Below are 21,173 nucleotides of genomic sequence, written 5' to 3'. Positions count from 1 at the left end.
TTTAAAATTCAAACCAAATTTTAAAACTTCTTCACAATAATTGAACAAGGTCGGTGTTTGGACAGGATTATTGTAACACACATTTTATAAACTACTAAATGTTATTTGTTCCCAACAGATTAAACTTTGGAGTATTGCTTCATACAAATGGTAACGTCAGATTGTAGCAAAATCGTCATTCATTCTGGTACTGGTTTATTAGTATAGTGCAACAAGATAATACAAATTATAAACTTATAAATATTGTTTTATATAAGTACATCAAGAAATAATGATGCATATGAAGTAGTTTGCATGCAAAAACTCAACGTAAAGTCTAAACTACTGTAACTTAGCAAATAATTATTTTATTTATATATAATAGTTGTGTTTTCAAGGCTTTGTTTTGATTTAAAGGTCCCATCCTTATATGTACGGTTCATACTGCTCATGTATATAGGCGACGGTTACTTTCCATCTGGAGAGCCGTGTTTGCCATTCTAAGTTGTAAAAAAAGCTTCAACTTGATCATCTTCATAAATGATATTATATTGCAGCTTCTCGTTCTTGGTTGGCCGATTCTTGATTCTTCATAAATAATTAATTGTTAATGTCAAACCTCGTATCACTGCGCCAGTGTGTATAACGTCCCAATACTGTACACGGATCTTTAAACGCGCGATAACCTATATATCCCATATTCAAGCTAAAAGCTAGTCTCTAAATAAAAACATTTATAATGTAATTATTTGACATAACTGTACAGTAATGAAAGTCCAACGAGTATAATAACCCCACGATGCCGTTACGTTTATAGATTTAGGGCTGGATGATTGAATATATATATATATTATATATTTAACAACAACTTTAAATTAATATTCGTAGAAATAAGTATATATTAGCAAAATTAATTAAATATTACTTAAATTATCAAAATGGTTTAGTCGCTCTATAGCGCGCCACTGAGAATTTACTTTTGGCGCAACGGAATTTATACATGGTATATTAACTTTATTATTATGTTTTTTTTATGCAAAAATTTCGTTGTATTTATGAGAAAATTAGAAATGATTATGGCAAAGTTTTGTTGAAATTTCGACGTATTTAAGTTGAAAATGAAAAAAAGGACCGCTTGAATTATCAAGTTTTAGTTTGTTTATTAATGAACGACGACAAACTTCTGTCATTTAGCGTTTTTGAATAAACTATTTTAGAAATTAGGAAGACTAACAAAGAGAAAATATTTCAAAGATGTTGTTTTTAAGATTAGATATCTATGTAAAATATTATCGATTTTTAGGCCAAAAAATGTGAAAGGCCTCTTAATGGCTATTTCAAGACATTCTAATTTGATAGTCTTATAATTCTATTATGTAATGTTTCTACAGTATGGATCTCTTTTTAAACGATGTTATGAATCTGATATGTGGACCATAGATTTAGTTTTGAGAATACGTATGTATTCAATCTCAAATCATTTATTCATTAAGTGGTACATCATCTGCCACTTATGAATGTATTTTTTATCATTATCCTTATCGTCAAAATACTTTCAGTATCATTGTCAATTCAAGATGGCCGCCATATAAGGATATTAGACGAAAGGTATTGTCTATCTAGTAGAAAGTTTTAAAAAAGTTTTAAAAATTCATTATTTCACGAAATGATAGAAGTAGTGCTAATAATTCATGTAGTTGATGACTAACCATATGATAATAATAGCAGTACTATGAAAACAAGCCGTCAACATCACATTGTCCTAATTCAGAGAGATTCAATTGTTATAATAGTGCAATTGACCATTGTCAGTCGGGAAGTTTAAATAAACTACACGTAGGCATTCAAGTAGTTGTAAACATTACCGGCTATTGAAATGATTATGAAACAGTGCTGTGGACTGTCAAAGGCAAATTGGTTTATGTTCTAATGTCACATTCATAATAGGGAATGTTTTTCTATTTTTATTTTGTCTTAGCAGAAAGCACATTCATTATAATAGAGATTTACACACAGGAGCACAGGTTTATGTGTAAATAAATGTATAATTGAAAGTAACATTACACAGACGAATTATTTGATATTTTCTGCTACAATGGATAAATAAAGATTATATAACGCTGTGTCCTGTTTGTCCTGGATTATTATCATCATATAATATCTCAAACAGCTATTTGTACTTTTTTTATAGCTAAGTAAAAGAAAATAAAGTTGTATACCATATTGCCAAATATACAAATTTATTTTCTTTTACTCTTATATTTCGTTGTTTTTGTGTCTGGTGGCAAAATAGCGAAATAGCAAAATTTTACTCGTCTTATGTTAAAGATACCTAGAAACAACAGAATATCCGATACTAATGTATGGTACATTAGAATCGGATATTGGCACTTTATTTTGTCTATCGCTCAACTACTTTACTATAAAATAACAGAATTTATATTTTTTATATTAATACTCGTATTGTTGCTAGAAATTTCTAGAAGTGTATGTTTTAAAATATTAATCAGATTAAATACGTCTTTTTCTAACCGACTCAGTTCCCAAAAGATGTATTGTCCAAATGATAAGCGATATATTCGCCAAAAACGGTGATACAATATTGTAACGATGATTTGTTGTAATTAATAGGTTTTACCCATGACCATAACATGGTCCAAACGGTTATCACGGTCGTTAGTCGGCTTTTAATGTGGAATGTAATTTATTGTAGATAAAAAATATATTCTATAGTACATGTCGAAATATATTTGTTTATTTATCTGGAACGGCAATCAGGGTGAAGGTTCACCTGATTTTAAGCAGCAACCGTCGGTTATATACCACGGACATCGTGTCATTATGTAATTACTCTGGTAACTTCATGCCATTCCAGGGCATTAATATGTCAGGCATCTATTGCCTTTGATTCACTACCATATCTCACACTTCAATCGTTCATACAGTGTCCTATAAGTAATGTTTCTTTCATTTACAGCGATGGACGGCGGTGCGTGGTGCGCCCGCGACATTTCGCTGCGCGCGCAGAAAAAGTTCCTATCAAGGGTAGGCGGCGTGGCCAGCGCAAGGGCACTAGTGCTCGACGAACATGCCGCCAAACTCCTCGATCAGGTAGATACTTTTTTTTATTGTTTAACTCTTCATATAAAAGCTAAATCCTTTTTACAGTATGTACTACAGTATTCTGTCACTTTCTTTGAAATTAAGAAATTAGTCTAAGAAAAAAGAAATATTTTCTCCACGATGGCCTAACTGACTTGACGACCGTTATGTCTGCTCTGTCTTCTTCCATTGGTGCTCCGTTTGCGAACACGGTGGGTGCAGGCGGATGTACTATTCCGACATTATGTATTAATTAATGACACTTTAGTAATGCTTCTTTATGCAGCTACCATTTTTAATACATACACACACATACTATCATGACTGTAAATTCGGAATTGGGTAGTCAGACGCATTGTCAATTATCGATGTCCTGGTGAAAACAAAACTTGACATTTCGCCGTGTGAAGAGGAAGAAGAGAATATGTGAAGAGGCAGGGGGTGAGCCTACCACCGTCCCTCGGATTTAATATTGGTGTTTTCTTCACCAAAGACTCAGCCAAAAATATGTAATAATGAGGCACAAAAGTTTCTGTCTAGTAATAATCATTTCGAACAGCACAGTGTTGACAATCTGACTTTGACCATATATTGTTCAATAACTCCAGTATCTATAACAATGTTTGAAGGTCCAATGCGTAGCTTATTAACTCGCAATTGTAATCGCCGGAAGTACATAGCTATTAATATATATATATTTCTCTGAGTACGCTACAATAAAGGCAATAATGGCCTATTCTACAAATGGTACAACAGGAAATTGGTATTCATCATCTCTACAACACATTCTGTAAAGGTTCCTGAGTTTACGTATTTGGAAATAGGCATCTTTTTCTTGGTTCGAACCGCTTTCTTTTTATAAGTCGGTTTAAAAGAGCAATAGAAAAATTCTTGAGTGAATGTGCTTTCCGAATATGCGGTAGAATAAATATTTATATTTCATTCTATTGAATCGAATAACCGGTAACATATAAAATAATGTAAGTATATATACAACTGAAATTTGGTTTGTTAGTGATGTTTTCGAATATACTTTTTAGATGCACATAACATCTAAAAAGTATATTCGAAAACATACTTTAAAAACTTTAACCCAACTATTTTAGAAAGATATTATATTAATTGTTTTGTTCCTAATTTTTATAAGGGATCAATGAACAATGAAAAAGTAAACAACGATAGTTTATTTAATTTTGACTTACGCTAACTAAAATTGTATGTATCGATATTTATGGATAATAACATGTAATATTTTGAACCATTTCAGTTTTTGACGGTTCTTCGCGAGCGATTGGAAAAGCGAGAAGCGGAGAAACTGGTGAAGCATGTCATCAAGGCAGCGGTGAAGCTGGGGGTGCTACGGCGGCACGGACATCTCTCCCCCGCTGACGACAGGGCACTAGCTGCATTTCGCTCAAAATTCCATGTAAGACCCCTTATAATAAACGCTTCAAGACTAATAACGTCTTACTCATTTAATAATTTTATTCTGCAAAAACTTGCAGAATAAAAAATCACACTGTCTAAAACTGATTTGTTTTGTAGTTAATAATTTACAATGCTGTTATTGGAATCTAAAAATATCGATAACATAACATTATCGATTAACATAAAATATCATCGATAACACCATCAATCGCTATTGAGAATCCATGAGGCGTTAAAGCATTGGTCCATTGTTAATTTTACTTAATTAGAGAGGACTGTTCTCCTCTAACACACTTCATGAATATATAGTCACCATATATATATTTTTTACTGTAACTTGAATGGTTATCACCCCGACGGTCAAACTGAAGATAAGTGGTGACTTGAAGACTTATAGACAAGAACTATCACCAAGTTACGACTTGGCTTTCCAACTATACATAGAATGAGGTCAATTGTCTGCGTTTATTTCTGCATTGTTAATATAATGTAGAAATATATATTGAGTATTAGAAATATTATTAATAATAAATATATATTGAGGTCATTTCGTGTTACTACTGTTACAATTTTTCTTCATAGAAAAAGAAAGTAACTTTATTTCGGGTAACAGCAAATTATATAGCACATAATATAAACTCATACGTCAATGTTTGATATATTAATGTCCAGTACATTAATAAAAATAACATACCCACCACCATTAGTAGGAACTGGTTTTTCATTCACGTTTTTATAAATTTAAACTTACTTCCTTCAAAGTCGAATAAGACTTTGTAGTTCGAAAAAAAAAGGTTAATTTACATTACTAAAATGGGATGTTGTAGGTATTCGATTTCATATATTTACGTACGACATAAGCAAATGCATTATAATTTAGTTGTTACTAATTGCCATACTAGATGGCGTTGGTGTTGTTTCTAAAACACGCTATTATTGTATGTTCAGTCTAAGTCCTATAGACACAATATTAATGGACATTTAATACGCAGACGACTATAATTATGAATGACGACGATACCACCGACGGAACCATTCGCCGTAACGATACTGGGCGAATGGTTCCGTCGGTGGCGCATAGAAGTCAATCCCGAAAAAAGTGCAGCAGTGTACTTTAGCAGGGAATTCGACTCTATGAATCACCCGATCGAACTATTCGGCCAAAACATCCCGTGGGTTTCGAAAACGAAATATCTCGGCGTCACCCTAGATAGGAAACTAACGTTTCGTCCTCACATCAAGCGTGTCCGCGACCGAGCCGCCTTTATACTAGGGCGACTCTATCCTTTTATTAACAAGCACAGTAAAATGTCGCTTCGCAACAAGTTGACATTATACAAGGCTTGCATCCGTCCCATCATGACCTACGCTAGTCCCGTATTCGCCCACATACCCTACTGCTTAATCAACAGACTGCAGGTCATTCAGAATAGGTTTCTGCGTCGAGCCACCGGTGCGCCGTGGTTCGTTCGCAGCGTAGATCTCCACCGCGATCTTAATCTGCCCTCCATCAAGCAGTTTATGAAGGAAGCGTCTCGACGCTACTTCGACTCTGCCCAATCCCACCCTAATCCGCTTATAGTCAGTGCGGTCGACTACGCACCGAGGAGTAATATCCGACATACGCGACAACGTCGCCCGAGGCACGTTCTCATTGACCCCGACGACCCCATAACGGCAGGTAACCTCCCCACGGGCCCACCCGTTCCACCCCGACCACACTTTTACACACACACACGACACCGTCCTCGCCGGCGAAGACGACGACCAAACACACAATACCGCGCATTCAACCGGGCGCCTGCGCGCGCCCGGGCGCTCCATCCGATCGATCCCCCGTCCAATTCAAACGGGGATCGAAATTACGACGGCCTGAGCCGAGGTTCGAACCCCTAGTGGTGCCCTCAGATTCGTATCCGTCGGGCAGGAGTTGGCCTACAGCCGCTCCATAAGTCCTTCCGCGGGTTTGGAGTGCCATCTGCACTCGCCCCATAACGTCCGGTGAAGCTGTAAAGGCCAGCTACGGCCAACAGCATTAGAGTAGTCCGAAAAAAAAAAAAAAAAAAAATTATGAATGATTTTTGTAAAGCATTGGTCTATAATAGTAGATTAGTTGCTCTTAATTTTTTAAAGTAATTGTTTAATTGCAGTATTTGCAATAAAATTTCTCGTATAAATACGCTTTTTTAGCCTTTCTTTCTCGTGAAATTATGTACGAGATTGTAACCAGGTTAGGTTCCAAATTGAGGTAATAGATTATATCACATTTAATAGATTTTTTGTACGAGGCTCTGTTTTATCGTTGGCAACGCTGCCGTTATTATACAGTAATTAAAAAATATATTGTTACCTTGAAAAAATCGAATATTTGCACATATCAATTAACTTTATTTCATCTTACGAGTATTAAGAACAGAGAATAGTGCCTTTACTAATTTACCACGTCAGGTCGAACTTCATGGAATCTCCCCTGCGAAACGTCATACATAAACTCCTATTGAATTTGCCAAGACGCGCTAACTGACCTGACTTCTGGCTCATCTTATCATCCTTCACGGGGGCATCGCCAGCGTGTAAAATGATTTGATCATCAATAATCAAAATGCCATTAATTTATTCCAGACGGTGCTGATGGCTGTCGTATCTTTCTGCGAGGTAGATTTCTCGTACGATCGTGGATTCCTGCAGGACGCCCTGCGTGAATCACATCAGTCACTCAAGTTAGTTACTTCTACAACTATTTAACCGCACCAGACTTTGTACAAAATCTTCGGGTGGGGTAGTACCCTCATCTTAACTATTTCAACAAGAAGCTAGGTTTGATAGGAAGGATATGTCAGCAAAGTTACATAGTATGGTGGTATGGTAACTTAGTGCTTAGAAAACATTTTATTTGTTCAGATGGGGTCGTATGCCACCATCGTGGTACAAAATAAATGAAAATTCGTGAGGGATGAATTGACACTTTTTTGCCACTTTATTTATGAGCAGTACACATGGTTACGTAATTTCTGTGCCCAGCTATTAAAATGCTATGTCATAAAAAATAATGACATAGCATAAAATAAGTGTTAATATTATATAAAGTCTTACAGATTTAATACATTTTTGCCAACGTAAAGCACTTCAAAGTAGAATAGTTAGTCTTTTGAGAAATAATGTTGGAATAAATAAACACAATGTTATTATTAACGCCAATACTTTTGACACAAAATAACGTATGTCATTACTTTATGTCAAAAGTATGAAGAGAGAGAAAAAGTCTTAAAAAAATCACAAATTCTTTGCATTTTTTGTAGATCACCTTATCATCTATGTAGGGGTGCAAAAGCAAAGCAAAAGGGGCTGTCTGTTTCTATTTATAGTTGTTATGTGTATTATGTATGTGTCTCCAAATAGAAATATCTATCGTTTGCTTAGTATCTATAACACAAGTTCTGCTTATTTTGGTATTAGATGTCGCTGTGTGAATTATCCTGTTTTATCGTACTAATATTATAAATGTGGAAGTTTGTGGAATGGTGTTTATCTGTTACTCTTTAACGTAAAAACTATGGAATGGATTTTAATGAAACATTACAATCGTATAGCTTATACATATGTATCAGAATAACACATTAGCTATAAATTTCACGCGGGTGCATCCGCGGGACTTATGTTACTATTATTAAAAGAGACAATCCGTTTCAGGTCAGTGGTGGAGAGGCATTTGTCAGACAAGTCAGTTTCGCGGCTGGCAGGAGTGTTCGCGCTAGTCAGTCGCGCCGAGTTACTAGATTCTCTGTTCGCGGGAGCCGTGTCAGCCGACGTACAAGCGCTCGCTCGGCTTCTCCGCCGCGAACTCGATCGTGGCCTGCTCTAAGGTGCCTCTTACACTATCTCCGAGATTCTATTCTCTTCTATTCTTCGTGGGAACCTTCCTAATGTTATCTCCACAAATGGAGATTTGTATTCGGCAGTCTGAAGGAGAACTGCGTCACGCATGACACTTCGGCGTCGAAACTTCGTTAGGCAGTTGTCGACTTTACTCGTGTGTTTGCACTGTTGATAGAAAGCATTGGATTGAAGTTATTGAGAATGGACTTTTTATAATTTCTTTGTAAATTGCGTACTTGTATCTGTTGCTGATAACATTTTGTGTAATCAAAAGTAACTTTCTTAGTTTATAAATAGACACAATGCTTCTATTTTTTCACCTCTCGCACGTATTTCAAGAGAATATCTAGATACTTATTATGTATAGATAATTGTATAGATTGAGTCAACATAGCTCTCTCGTCTTATATTGTTAATAATTTTAAGTTAAGAATTTTAATATTATTGTTTTATTTTCTAATAAATACAAGTATGTATTTTAGAGAAAATGATTTTCAAATACTAATATACTTTTTGCATTATTTTCTCAAAGGGTGATGATTGCGTGTCAATAAATATCATTTGGACACATAATAATGCATTGAAATGAATGGTGACAATTGAAAATAAACTGTAAGGTATCGTTTTTAAGAGCTTTATTCACTAAAATGATCGACTGGCTGTTATATTATAAGTGTAAAGTAACTTGACCGTTCATTTAAAAATAGTACTAGAATAATGTATAAACAACGGGTTAGTTAAGTTTGTCTAATATTGAATGTAAATTGTGTTTATATAAGCGATATACATACAAATTTAAATACTGTCCCAAAAGAATGTGTTGCAATTATTTATTATGAATATTAAGACTAACAAAACATACTCATTAAAATAGAGAAGTTTTTATTTTTTTTTTATACTTGTACTGTTTTTTATAGGTGTATGAGTAATTTCTATTTTTCGCGTTTAGTTATAATATAGAAGTCACTAACTGTAAGAACTTTACGACACGTATTGAATAGTCATTGCTTTATTTAATAATAATTTTCTATAAAACCTTCAATTATTATGTTTTTGTAATAATAATTCTAATTACATGGATAAAAAATATTCTGTACCTTATTCATTATGATGAGATTCTGGGCTCCCAAATAACATTATTTCTTTTTTACGCTGTACCTATACTTAAAACATTCAACATGAATGGTGTATTTACAACGTCTTTTTGGAAAACGAACAAAAGTGGCAATATTTTTGAACCAATTTAAATGATTTCTTAGCAATCGAAAAGGTTTTCTACTAGTTTTGGCAAGATTATCTTCAGTTTCTTTTTCGTCGAAGGATATCTTAAATGTAGAATGTCCTAAGTCATTGTTGTAAAAACTCAATGCTTAAACAAGAAGCCGACAGGAAACCTTACCTAATTTATCTTTAGTAATTATTAGGCAAGTAGGATATTTCCCTACTGTGCCTTACTCTCTTACTATATCTACTATATCTTAAGTCATAAGTCTAGTATTTAAATATAACACTCGTCTTAGAATTTTCAACTATATGCCGTGTTTTTGCCACAGTATTTACTTTATGGGTAAGTATAACTTGAAAACAGCCTATGTCGGTTTAAGCGTCTTGCCTCTTTTTTTACAATATAATTTGTATTTGTATATTTTGTATTTATTATTTAAAAGATATTAATCCTGCATTTAACAATTGTAAATACACGACCTTCGTATTACAAATAGTTTACAAGACAGTTACCAATAGTAATACGCTGAAATGTAACTAAGAATTAAATACTATTTTTTTTAGTTACTTGCAATACAGCATATATTGCTTGTAATTAAAAAAATAAGTACCTACTTACTTAGCATTTATATACGTTTTTTATATCTACCATATATTTTGCCATGGACCTCGGCAGAAGTGTTATGTAGTGTAAACCAGGAGATTTTATTGTAACGTTGTTGTAATTGTTGAACAGATTGAAAGTGAACATATTAATGTATGAACCATTTCAGTGTCGGTTACAAATCGAGTTGTAGGTAGCCAGAAAGTAAGTTATAATGGTTTATAACTTACTTTCTGGCTTACTTTCTATATCTATTTTATGCTTAGGTCTGACATGTTTGGTAACAAAAACCCCAAAATCAACAGTTTATGCCAGCGTCCATGCCTGTACGGCGATATTTTCGCTATTTCAAAATATACGATTTAAATAGGACTATATTTTGTATCAGAAAACCTATTTTTATTTCTGTACATTATATATTTTATTGTTGTACTTTAATAACCACTGTACGGTAGATATAGAGTTAATATTTTAAAATGATACAGAACAACTTCGGACCAAATACATTAATATATCTACGAGTATAAAGTTCAAACATATCTGAACTAAAATTCATATCTCTGTCTTTATTAGCAATAAATGGTCGGTTAGTCTCTAGTTTGTATATTGTTTTGTAAACTTTAAACTAAGTAACTGTAGCGTAAGGTCCATTTTTCTATTACGTTATTAACGTGAACTTGAAAAAATACATACCACCACACCGCACCACTAAAATATTATCAAATAAAAATGTGTACTCAAATGTATGAGGAACGAATGCTAATAATTGTTATTGATTGGAAAGTAAATAGTCTATGTATTAATTAACATATCTTTTCATTTGTCTACACTTTGTAGTGAAATTGTAATGTTTTTAAATAACCCTTTAAAAATTGTATTGTATTGTAAACATATGTTAAAAAAACTCTGCTGATAGTACATTATATTTATTTTATTCCATCACATCCACTATGTAATCATGAACGATGCCTACAGGTTGGCTATAGGCAACGCAGACTATTTGTTTTCGTCATATTATTCACGTACATTGTACAAAAGCGCTAACGATCCTTCAAATTTTAAATATATAACGTAATAGAAAAATAATCCTAAGTTTCCACTGCTACGCACATTATAAATTCTTGCCTAATATTTTCACTGTTCACTGTAACATAAGTCGATTTTGATGTTAGGGTGTTTACACCATTACGTGTTTATAAGAATGGAGTAACCACGGATTAACAGACTATGTTCCTATAGTCTCTGGTACGGGTCATGTATGATGTCATGTTAATAAGAAAAGCAAACTTGCACTTTCCAATCAATACTTAACACACTTAACAATAGTTATTAGTATATTAAGTGAAACAGATTGAACGAATTGGTATATTGAAAATTATGTTAAACATGGTTACTCTTAATTCGATTAATGTTTTTAAATAAACATCTGATCATATACCACAGATCACCCCATTATAGATAATGAAAAATTCTAAAAAAGCGCTTTTTAATTTTAATGCCTCTGAAAGTATGGCATCTTAATTTGGCAGATTGGCAACCCATTTCTTTACTCTCCAATTTCCTAACACAATTATTATGAATAAAAAATGGATTTGTTTTACATTAAAAATGTTCACTTATTGTTGTAATTCATAAGATTTAACATCGATATCTTAAGGGGTGACCGGTGGAGTTGACGAAAAAATTACGTCCATGTAGAGATTGTATTAAAAGACAATATAATTGTGTAATGTAATTATCATTTCTTGGAGAATCTCTAATGTTGTTCTATGTGTGATGTACCTGTGAGTGTTCAACACCGTTAACATCGTAGTGCGGGTTTCGCGTCAAAATCTATATATCGTAAACGTACAACGTGTAAATGAATATGAAATGTCTTGTTTCTACTTAAATATACTACACTACACAAAAGACTAAAATCAGGGCCATTATAGGACTGCTCCTACAATGCCCCTGATTTTAGTGTTTGTAGGGATAAATTCGGTCAAGGGGCATACTTTATAATTTTGTTCTCCACCATTGTTCCGATATTGGCTCAACATTCTTAACTCTATACATGTAATAAAAATATAAGTGATCGATGTCTTTACATGAAAATAAAATGTTAGTAAGTTGTAAACTGTGTGTTGACTAAATAAAATTGTATTCAAAAGCCAAGCCACAAAAAAGTTTCGGTCTGAATGAACTATGGATTGAGGACTTAGCCCCAAATTATTTTATTTTAATTTTTCGCCTTAAATACACATTATTAAAATAGTTTATGAGATACCCACAGATTAGCCAAAACTAACTACTAAAAAGTGAGGTAAATACTTTTATTCATATTAAAGCCTGAAACTATATTAATAAATGTCCACTCTGTTATGTTCAATATCGTAAGAGTTGGTCTTGGTTGAATAGTTATTCATTATAGGCAACTTCTTTTAATTTGAATACGAAATACCATTAACATAATACAGTTTATTGTAAAATAACATAATGTTCGATCTCCTTTCTATGGAAAAATAATATTATAAAAAATGTCACACGGAAACATGACAATTTGAATCAACATTGGTTTGACGGGCTATAACCATGTTTTGTTAATTAAATCGAGCCCTATGACCGCTATTGTCTATGTATAATATATTTATTAAGCCTGTGGTATATGTAATAAGATTTGATATCAAATATACAATTGATAAAATTTATTATGTTGTATTTTTTTTTATTAGTGCCTTTTTTGTGTGACTGGAACGAAAAAACAAGTTGACGGCGCACATGATATTGTTTTAATATTCTCCGATTATATAAGACTAATTGTACCCGCGTGGAATAATGACAAATGACGAATTCGATACAGACTTTCATCCCCTATTTTATTTTACCCTTAATGGTAATTTTTTTACAAACTTGAAAGTTTTATGAGGTCGTGTGGAATGAGTAGTCATGCTCACTAAAATGTCCATACATGTGGCGACGTGGTGGGCCGGGTCATTGGGCTCCCTAAAATATGGTCGAGCGCAGTGATGGCTGGCTCATCCGTCATACTCGTGAACTGACTGACTGGTCTGCTCTAATCACTACGACTGATTTAATCTTATTGTGTTTTTATATTTGACCCAAAATAAATTAGTGCTGGTTGGTAGTTAATATTCACTCGTTTCGACTTGTAAAATGTGAACTTACAAGGATTGTTTAAAAGAGCGACACAGAAGTTTCTTGCTTTTTCTTCTTGTGATGAGACAGCTTTCCGAATATGCGGTAGATTTAAAAAAAAATTTTTGACTATTCAAAAGTGTTTAAATTAAGTTTATTTTAATCAATGATTTTCTATTCTATTCTATATTATACTAAGAGTTTAGAAATAGCAATAAATATTATGCGTGAACGCCTGTTACAACAAATCAATTGATTCATATAGAACATTTTATCTACGGCCGCAATTATAATATTTATATTTATTTATAATTTTACAACAGCCTAAAAATAAGTTTCTAATTTCTAGCTTTAAAAATGGTACTTCCATACAACCTTTACCAACACTTGTTTCGCATTAAAAAGTAGGCTATGTCCTTTCTCAGGGTCTAGATTATACTGTGTACCAAATTTCATTTGAGTTCAGTAGTTTTGATGTGAAAGCGCCAGTGTTACCTACTATCGTAACATTATATATTATACATTCATAACATTACTCATTAATTATTGCAATTAAATTATAGGTGTTGAAATAAAACAAACAATTATGTGAAAGCACCAGTCAATAATTTATTCACTAAAATCCGTTTAGTATACAAATCTGATAATGGTGAAGTGGTGACGTCGATCTACAAGTGCTGGAGAAATAGTTCGTGATGAACACTATTATATCGACTGACACGAGCATCGACTAAAACTTTACATGTAATATTTAAATGACTACTGTAGTGTATGTGGAAACACTAGCAGTTTATTATCTATCGTCTCGAGCCGAGCGTACACGGACCGCCGTGCGCAAGAGGGAAGGGATTCCCTGCGCAAGCGCCGCGGAGTAAAGACGTGACTATGGCTATGGCTAACGAGACGATATTACGTCGATAACAACTTACATACAAGAAGACATAAATAACAAATAAGTGAACACTATAACTACCATGTTTTATTTGTATGTTTGAATTCTCAAATTGACAGTGGTATCTCTTGTCAACTCGAGTTTAAATTAATAGGTTACGTTGTAATATAAACGATCGTTCAGCAATATGAAATGAGGACGGAGTGCCACAAATTCAGTACCTTGAACTTATAAAAAAAAACACCTATACATTAACATTGACGTGTAGACTGAAATATTCTACAGGAACAGTCTACATGACAATAGAGGAACAGACGTTTATAAATGAAGCACAATTTTCATGTAATATCACTGAAATATATGGGAATAATACAATATTTGGGATAGTAGACATGTCCAATGCAATGTTAAAGAATTTATTCAAACCAAAACAAAATTACAACAATAACATGTTAAAAGACCATTATTAGTTTATAAAAAAAACTAACTGCAACAAGTTATTTGCGCTATAATTTTAGTTAATGTACCTAATGGATGTTATTTATTATATTGTGTCTCAAATATGTTTGGTGGTAATACTTTCCATATTTTTATGCCTATATTCATATTTCTTGTCATAATATTATAGTGTCCGTCAACGAACTTTTAGAGATAAATTTAGAACTTACGAGTATTAGAGATAACTCTACAACACTCATGTACACCGATCGAAAATACAAAAACACTGAATGATTAAAAAAAAAACATTTAGTGATATTCATTACTTAATATAGTTATTTTCTTAGAAATACGAATTATATATGACAGCGAACGTTACTGTAAAATGAAGCGATGGGTATTTACATGTTATGAGTTGGAATGTTACAGTATGGAGTTGAAACCTTAGTAAATTTACTAATTACGAATACCTACATACATATATCTTTTGTTATACATACAATTTGACAAAATTTATGACATTAAATATATTTTTTTCGTATTCCAATCGCATTTTTTACTTTACGCAGGAGTAAAGTTCTTTTTAATGTAATATTTATTTAATTAATTCTCTGATTTAAATCAATAATAATAATCAGGTATGTAGGTATATAATATATGTATCCTATTAAACTTTAACTTTCGTTGCCATCAAATAAAATAAATATACATATAGGTATCTAAGTGCTACGGTAAAATTTATACCAAAGGGTAGCCATTAGGTGATCATTGTAAAAATTGCGACTAAAATAAAAGTTTTTAAATTACACGGATAACTGTACATAAATTATTTTTAAACCTTATTGTCGCTATCTACCATAGACAAAGAACGATAGGAATAAAAAATATATAAATAACTAAGTATATAATATAATAGATGTAAAGGAAACTTACATACAATAAGTAAATTCACTCCGTCATCGTATTATTATGTGAAACTATATAAAATAACATTATCAATCAGAAAATGTATGTAGAAACAATCCTTTAAGACTGAGATCAACAGTGAAAGCGCCATCTATGGTGACAAATGCAACACTAGAAAGGTACACGTGACTAAAAGCTCAAAGCCTCGTCATATGAGCTTTACATAATTATATAATTTACTAAATCCAAATATAACACTACCTACTGTTAGTATAAAATAGATTTATTTCTCTAACCTATTTACTATACATGTTTATATACTAACAATAATAATGAGTATATCCATGAAAAATTCAATGTTGTTCATGAGATACAAGACGTCAGAAATACCAAATATTTATATTCAGTACAATACAAAAGAGTAAGGTACCAGTATAAATGTACTACAAGGAAAATCGTTTATAAATAGTATAATACGTACCTACCAAATTTTTATAAACCTGCAAACGACTGGATATATAACATTATGACAAAACATCGTTTTCATCATCGTCGAGATTTGTTATTTATATTTATTCATTGTGGTTATTAACACACATATTTTTTACATCTCATTATATAGCTACAAAAGAATCCGTATAGGATATAATCTGTTACGAAAAATCAGTATAACATGAACAATATCGAATAAACGAATTTTGTAATCAGGATTTTCAATTACATTAGATAATCTCCCTTAAACTACAGGTAGTAAAGACAACATTAGCTTGTTGTCTTTTACGATTTGCATAGCGCATATTAAATAACTCCATCTACCAATTTATTAATTAGATAGTTTGAGAGTTTCAATCAATTTTTACGTTATTTACCTGTATAATATTATACGCTTAAGTTAGATATATTATTTTCGATTTTCAATACTTGCCTAAAGAAAAAAACTGTAATCGCGTAATCTGCTGCTTTTAAGACGCCATACTTTAGTAATAACAGAATAGTCACGTTGCAATGTTCATACAATTTTTATTATCTTCTATTATAATATTTGAATCTTACGTGAGTGTATTGTTTACAACATTAAATAAGTGTTATACATATAGGACCACAAAATAAATGTATAAGTGAAATAAATGTAGAACTAACTTTTCATTATTAATTATGCATAAAGCAATTACAGCTTCCGGTTTTGCTGAAATTACTGCCTTATTTCTAATAAAAGAAAACTATACATTTGTAATATATATAGGAAACCCCATAAAAATCGAAGAAGCAGAGGTAGCATATATTTCTATATATGTATGTACAATGTTCTTTGAATACTTGTCTCTTAGATTAGTGCTCTAACAATGCAAACTAAGTACATTTCAACACGTAGATACACTTAGATATGTAGAGAAATAGGAGTTACAAAGGAACTTCTACACTAGTCTTTGCAAATACAGTAACATGAAACCGACACAAAATAGACTTAATGTAATTTACGTCACAGAGGGACTATAGAGTGGATGCAGATCGGACGGGGAAAATCAATATCATATGGACAACTACAGCCTCTTTTACGGGTATAATATAAGTCAGTTAATAGGCTATAGTTTAAAAAAAAAGAGACGTATCAATAACACTATCTAAACAAATTCACCTTTCATACTGAATCGAACATGAAGGTAATATTGTTTTTTAATCTTGCTCTTATAAATATATCAAAATGACATTTCCATTTTGATATATTTATATTATCAGCGTTTCGCTATGGTATACATATTAGAACTATTCTTACAATCAGTACACATCAATATTAGATGTTTCAATTCTTATACATATTTTAAAAATAGTTCGCAGAAAACATGTAGAAAACTTTAATGCTCAACTGATTTATTAGTATAGGTATTGTTCAAGTGTTCAAGTTGGCATATAGGTCTACCATTTCGTTAAAATTACACACAATAAGTAATTTCAAAAGACGAATTAAAATATTAACCCATTAAAATACCCTTACCTCCATTACATACATTCATACACTTGTCACATCTTAATTTGTACCAGTTATTTGTGCTAGTATTAAAATGTAACAAAACAGCAGCAGATGTAAGCGCGCTCCCGTTTCCAGAATTATTAATATATTCACCACCAAAGTTATTCATCATTAGACAATTTACAAAAACAATTTGTTAATTATGATTCGTTGGTTATTTTGAAATAAGATCAAACCATTATTAATGTATGATGTTATTTTAAACAAAATACAGGAAGTAATTTTGTAAAATTAGGTAAACATAAAGCTCTTTTTATAATAAGTCCTAGTAATGTGTTTAATAATATTAATTTTATTTGAAGTTGTTTATTATAATGAGATAATACAAGTGAAGGTGGATTTAAATTAAATTAACTTGCTTCAAATTAATTTCTTTTTTTTTTAATGTCCAACGACACCGATTCACTGATTTTCATTTTCACACTGATTCAAAAAACCCGTGATTCAATCTAAATCCACTTTACAAAATAAGAAATAACATGTTATTTTATTAGAATAGTTAACTAGACGAAATTCATTTAGGTTGAAGAGTTTATTATAAGATTTTTAGTTTGCTCGTACTCTGCGGGACGTTTGAAAGTTGACAGCTTCGGTGATAGTGGTGTGGTGGTGATGGTGGCGACGGCGGTGGTGGTGGGTGATGGCGTTCACTCCTTGAGCTTGTGCCAGTCGGCGATCTGTCGGCGCGGCGCGGCCTGCACCTCGCGCCAGTGGTGCCGCGCGCCGCCTGCGCCCTCCGCGCCCAGCTCCAGCCGACCGATCACCTGCACAACCACCATACACTTATACTTTGTTTATTTAATGCATTGGTAAATCCTTATAGGCCACCAGATGGAAAGTGGCAACAGTCAGCTACATACATGAACAGCACCGTAGACATGAGCTTGTCACATTACTAATATAATTAATATGGGTCCTATTATTATTAATACGAATCATTTTATGGTAAATAATAACACGTGGTATTCTTTATACATTATCATTGTTTTTACTTTCTGGAATGGCAAGCTGGCTAATTAGCCTATCAGATGGAAAATTGTAATCATTGACTAAATACATAATCAGCACTATGGAAATTCCGTTATCATTTGATGTTTGCCCTCATGCGTTGCCATTCCGGATGACTAATTTCTTCGTCATACTCTGTAATTTCATATTCTGAACTTTATCATAATATTTAACCACACATCTTTGCAAGCTAGCATGCAAGCTTTGCTTGGTGATTTTAATTGACAAACTTTTACGTTTTATGCAAACGACTTTATATAAAGTTTACTTTAAATCTTTCATGAGAACCACGAGCTATTTTACAAGTCCGTGAGCAATTTTGCGACCATTGTGGTAATAAAAAAATATATTACCTCATTCTTAGTGACTCTGTCCCAATCAAGCACGAGCAATTCAAGAGAGACGTGGTCGAGCGTAGCATTGGGCGCGGCGGGCACCTCAAACACGAACGACTCGTTGAACACCGGGTTCAGGGTTCGTTTCTTAACGTGAGTCTTCTTCTTGGCTATGCGCTGTCCGTTGTACAACAGGTACATCTTCACGTATCTATTAAATTAAGGAAAAGCATTTTTTTATTTGCAGTCCACATTTGTATATCTAAGTTATTAAAAGTTCTTGCATACTAGTTGATACGACTATGTACTATGTACTTACGGACACAGATATAACTAAATAAGATATAATGTGTTACACTATATATTATGCATTATGCACACACATTTAGAGAACATTTTTTATTTGTTGGGAAGATCTCAACCTCATTTGTATATTGTAAACTAATGCAAAGGCTTCACTGTCACGCATCTGAACTTGGTCAGACCACAGGTATATCCAAAATGGTTCAATTCGCCAACTTCGTCAACACACCACCACATCGGTGCCCATTGATGTCCAATAGGGTACGAGTTTGACCCAACATCACGGTTTAATTAACACACAAAAATGCATTCGGGCTCAGAACTTCCGTGTTTTGAAAAAATGTTGATATGAAATAGTGATAAGAGGGGATTGCTAGTAATGTAGACAAATGACCATTTTTGTAAAATTTCATTGAGTTTCAGTCAGGTTGACCTCCATGCTCCTCCTGGAAACCATCATAATTCCTGGTGAATTTAACATAAGGGGCTAACTGACCTGACCTCTTGTTCATCTTATTATCTTCCGCTAGTGCTCCGCCAGCGTAATCCGTTAAAAATAGTGATAACAACTTACGGGTCCGCAAGTCCGGTGACGTCCATCTTGGGCAGGTTGCGAGCCTTGAGCAGCACGACGGTGAGCCGAGCGGCGGCCGGCTGCCAGCACAGCGACACCAGAACCTCGCCGCGCCCCACGCTGCGCATCTGCACGCACCACCGTTATCACATATATTTATTTAAATGGCAAACAAACTGACGGCCCATTATGTAAATCATTCGTTGTCATTCCGGTGGACTAAGATGTCATGCACTTTAATATCACTGCCATATGTTATCCTTCAACTGAAACACTTTATAAAAAATGATAAAACTATTTGACGGTGAAATAGATGAAACATGCACTGCAGTTTCATTTTTAAAGATAATAAGATAACAATCTCTGGATGTGTTTAAATTGTGTGGGCCTGTCCGTCTATCTGTTACCTTTTTGACAATTAAATGCCCGAACGAATCTTAATAATATTAAGATACCATAGTATCACGAGAACGGACATAAGCTACCTTTTATTGCAAAAAAATGTCTGGAATTAGGCTTATATGAAAGACGACAGTTTCTACAGACGAGGTTGTGGGTCGTAACAAGCTAAAGATGTGTCAAACAAAAAAAATTCTATAAACGTGGGGTACGATATCACCTTGAGGCTGCGCGGTTGTATTTCGCGGCACAGTGCCATTGCCTCCCCACTCTGCAGCTGCAAACTGGACAGCGGAGCCACCACTTCTCCAATTATCTCATCGCGGGAATATCTAAAAAAATAATACATACTAATATTATATATGCAAAAGTATGTCTATGTACACATATATGTATGAATATGATATCAATGATATGTTGTAAATAGTTGTTAGATTTTTTTATTCCATCGCTACTTTATGTGCATTTTAAATGAGTTAGTAAATACTGTTCATTTCTAAACCTTCTAAAACGATTTTAATTGAATTTGACGTGAAGACAGATCGTATAGAGATGACATCGTAATATAACTTCATAAATTATAATTATCCAATTGAATCTCAAAAAATACTAGATCATCTTAAAAAAATATTCCACCTTCATAGGCTAAGTTGTTGATAATATTATCGGCTTCCAATAAAGGATGTATTTTACGCGGGCAGCGCCGTGAAATACTGTACTTGTACTGTATTTCAAGGCGCGGATTAATAAAGAACATGCACTATTCCTTTAATTCTCAATAAAATTGCAATATCTAATTTCCAATAGCTATACATCAACAGATTCTCTCCAAATAGATAACCGTTATCATTGACTGTTATTTGATAGCAACTAATTAGTTGCTGTATCTACTATGTAATTCAGGGTTGACTAATTGGAAGCTACTTTCTATACTTGTC

At 33.1% G+C, this 21,173-nt stretch overlaps 2 protein-coding genes across 4 annotated transcripts in view; one reads left to right on the top strand and one right to left on the bottom strand.

The window, feature by feature from the left end:
* Nucleotides 1-8,836, top strand: part of LOC131843248 (tumor necrosis factor alpha-induced protein 8-like protein) — a 69,479-nt gene extending 60,643 nt beyond the window's left edge. For both annotated transcript variants that reach the window (XM_059191855.1, XM_059191856.1), the window contains 4 exons: nt 2,957-3,090; nt 4,349-4,507; nt 7,132-7,229; nt 8,200-8,836. In XM_059191855.1, the coding sequence (XP_059047838.1) occupies nt 2,957-3,090; nt 4,349-4,507; nt 7,132-7,229; nt 8,200-8,371 (563 nt within the window). In that variant the 3' untranslated portion in view covers nt 8,372-8,836. The remainder of the gene's footprint in view (nt 1-2,956; nt 3,091-4,348; nt 4,508-7,131; nt 7,230-8,199) is intronic.
* Nucleotides 8,837-17,893: 9,057 nt separating this feature from the next.
* Nucleotides 17,894-21,173, bottom strand: part of LOC131843253 (synaptotagmin-4) — a 29,812-nt gene continuing 26,532 nt past the window's right edge. For both annotated transcript variants that reach the window (XM_059191878.1, XM_059191879.1), the window contains exons 7-10: nt 20,456-20,567; nt 19,837-19,964; nt 18,978-19,170; nt 17,894-18,380 (exon numbers count right to left, since the gene is read on the bottom strand). In XM_059191878.1, the coding sequence (XP_059047861.1) occupies nt 18,264-18,380; nt 18,978-19,170; nt 19,837-19,964; nt 20,456-20,567 (550 nt within the window). In that variant the 3' untranslated portion in view covers nt 17,894-18,263. The remainder of the gene's footprint in view (nt 18,381-18,977; nt 19,171-19,836; nt 19,965-20,455; nt 20,568-21,173) is intronic.

This window comes from Achroia grisella, unplaced genomic scaffold, assembly GCF_030625045.1.
Source record: "Achroia grisella isolate CSIRO2021 unplaced genomic scaffold, CSIRO_AGI_Agris_v1 utg2946, whole genome shotgun sequence".
NCBI classification, from domain to species: Eukaryota; Metazoa; Arthropoda; class Insecta; order Lepidoptera; family Pyralidae; genus Achroia; species Achroia grisella.
The sequence above is the reverse complement of the archived record's forward strand: the minus strand, read 5'-3'. Positions and strand labels throughout refer to the sequence as shown.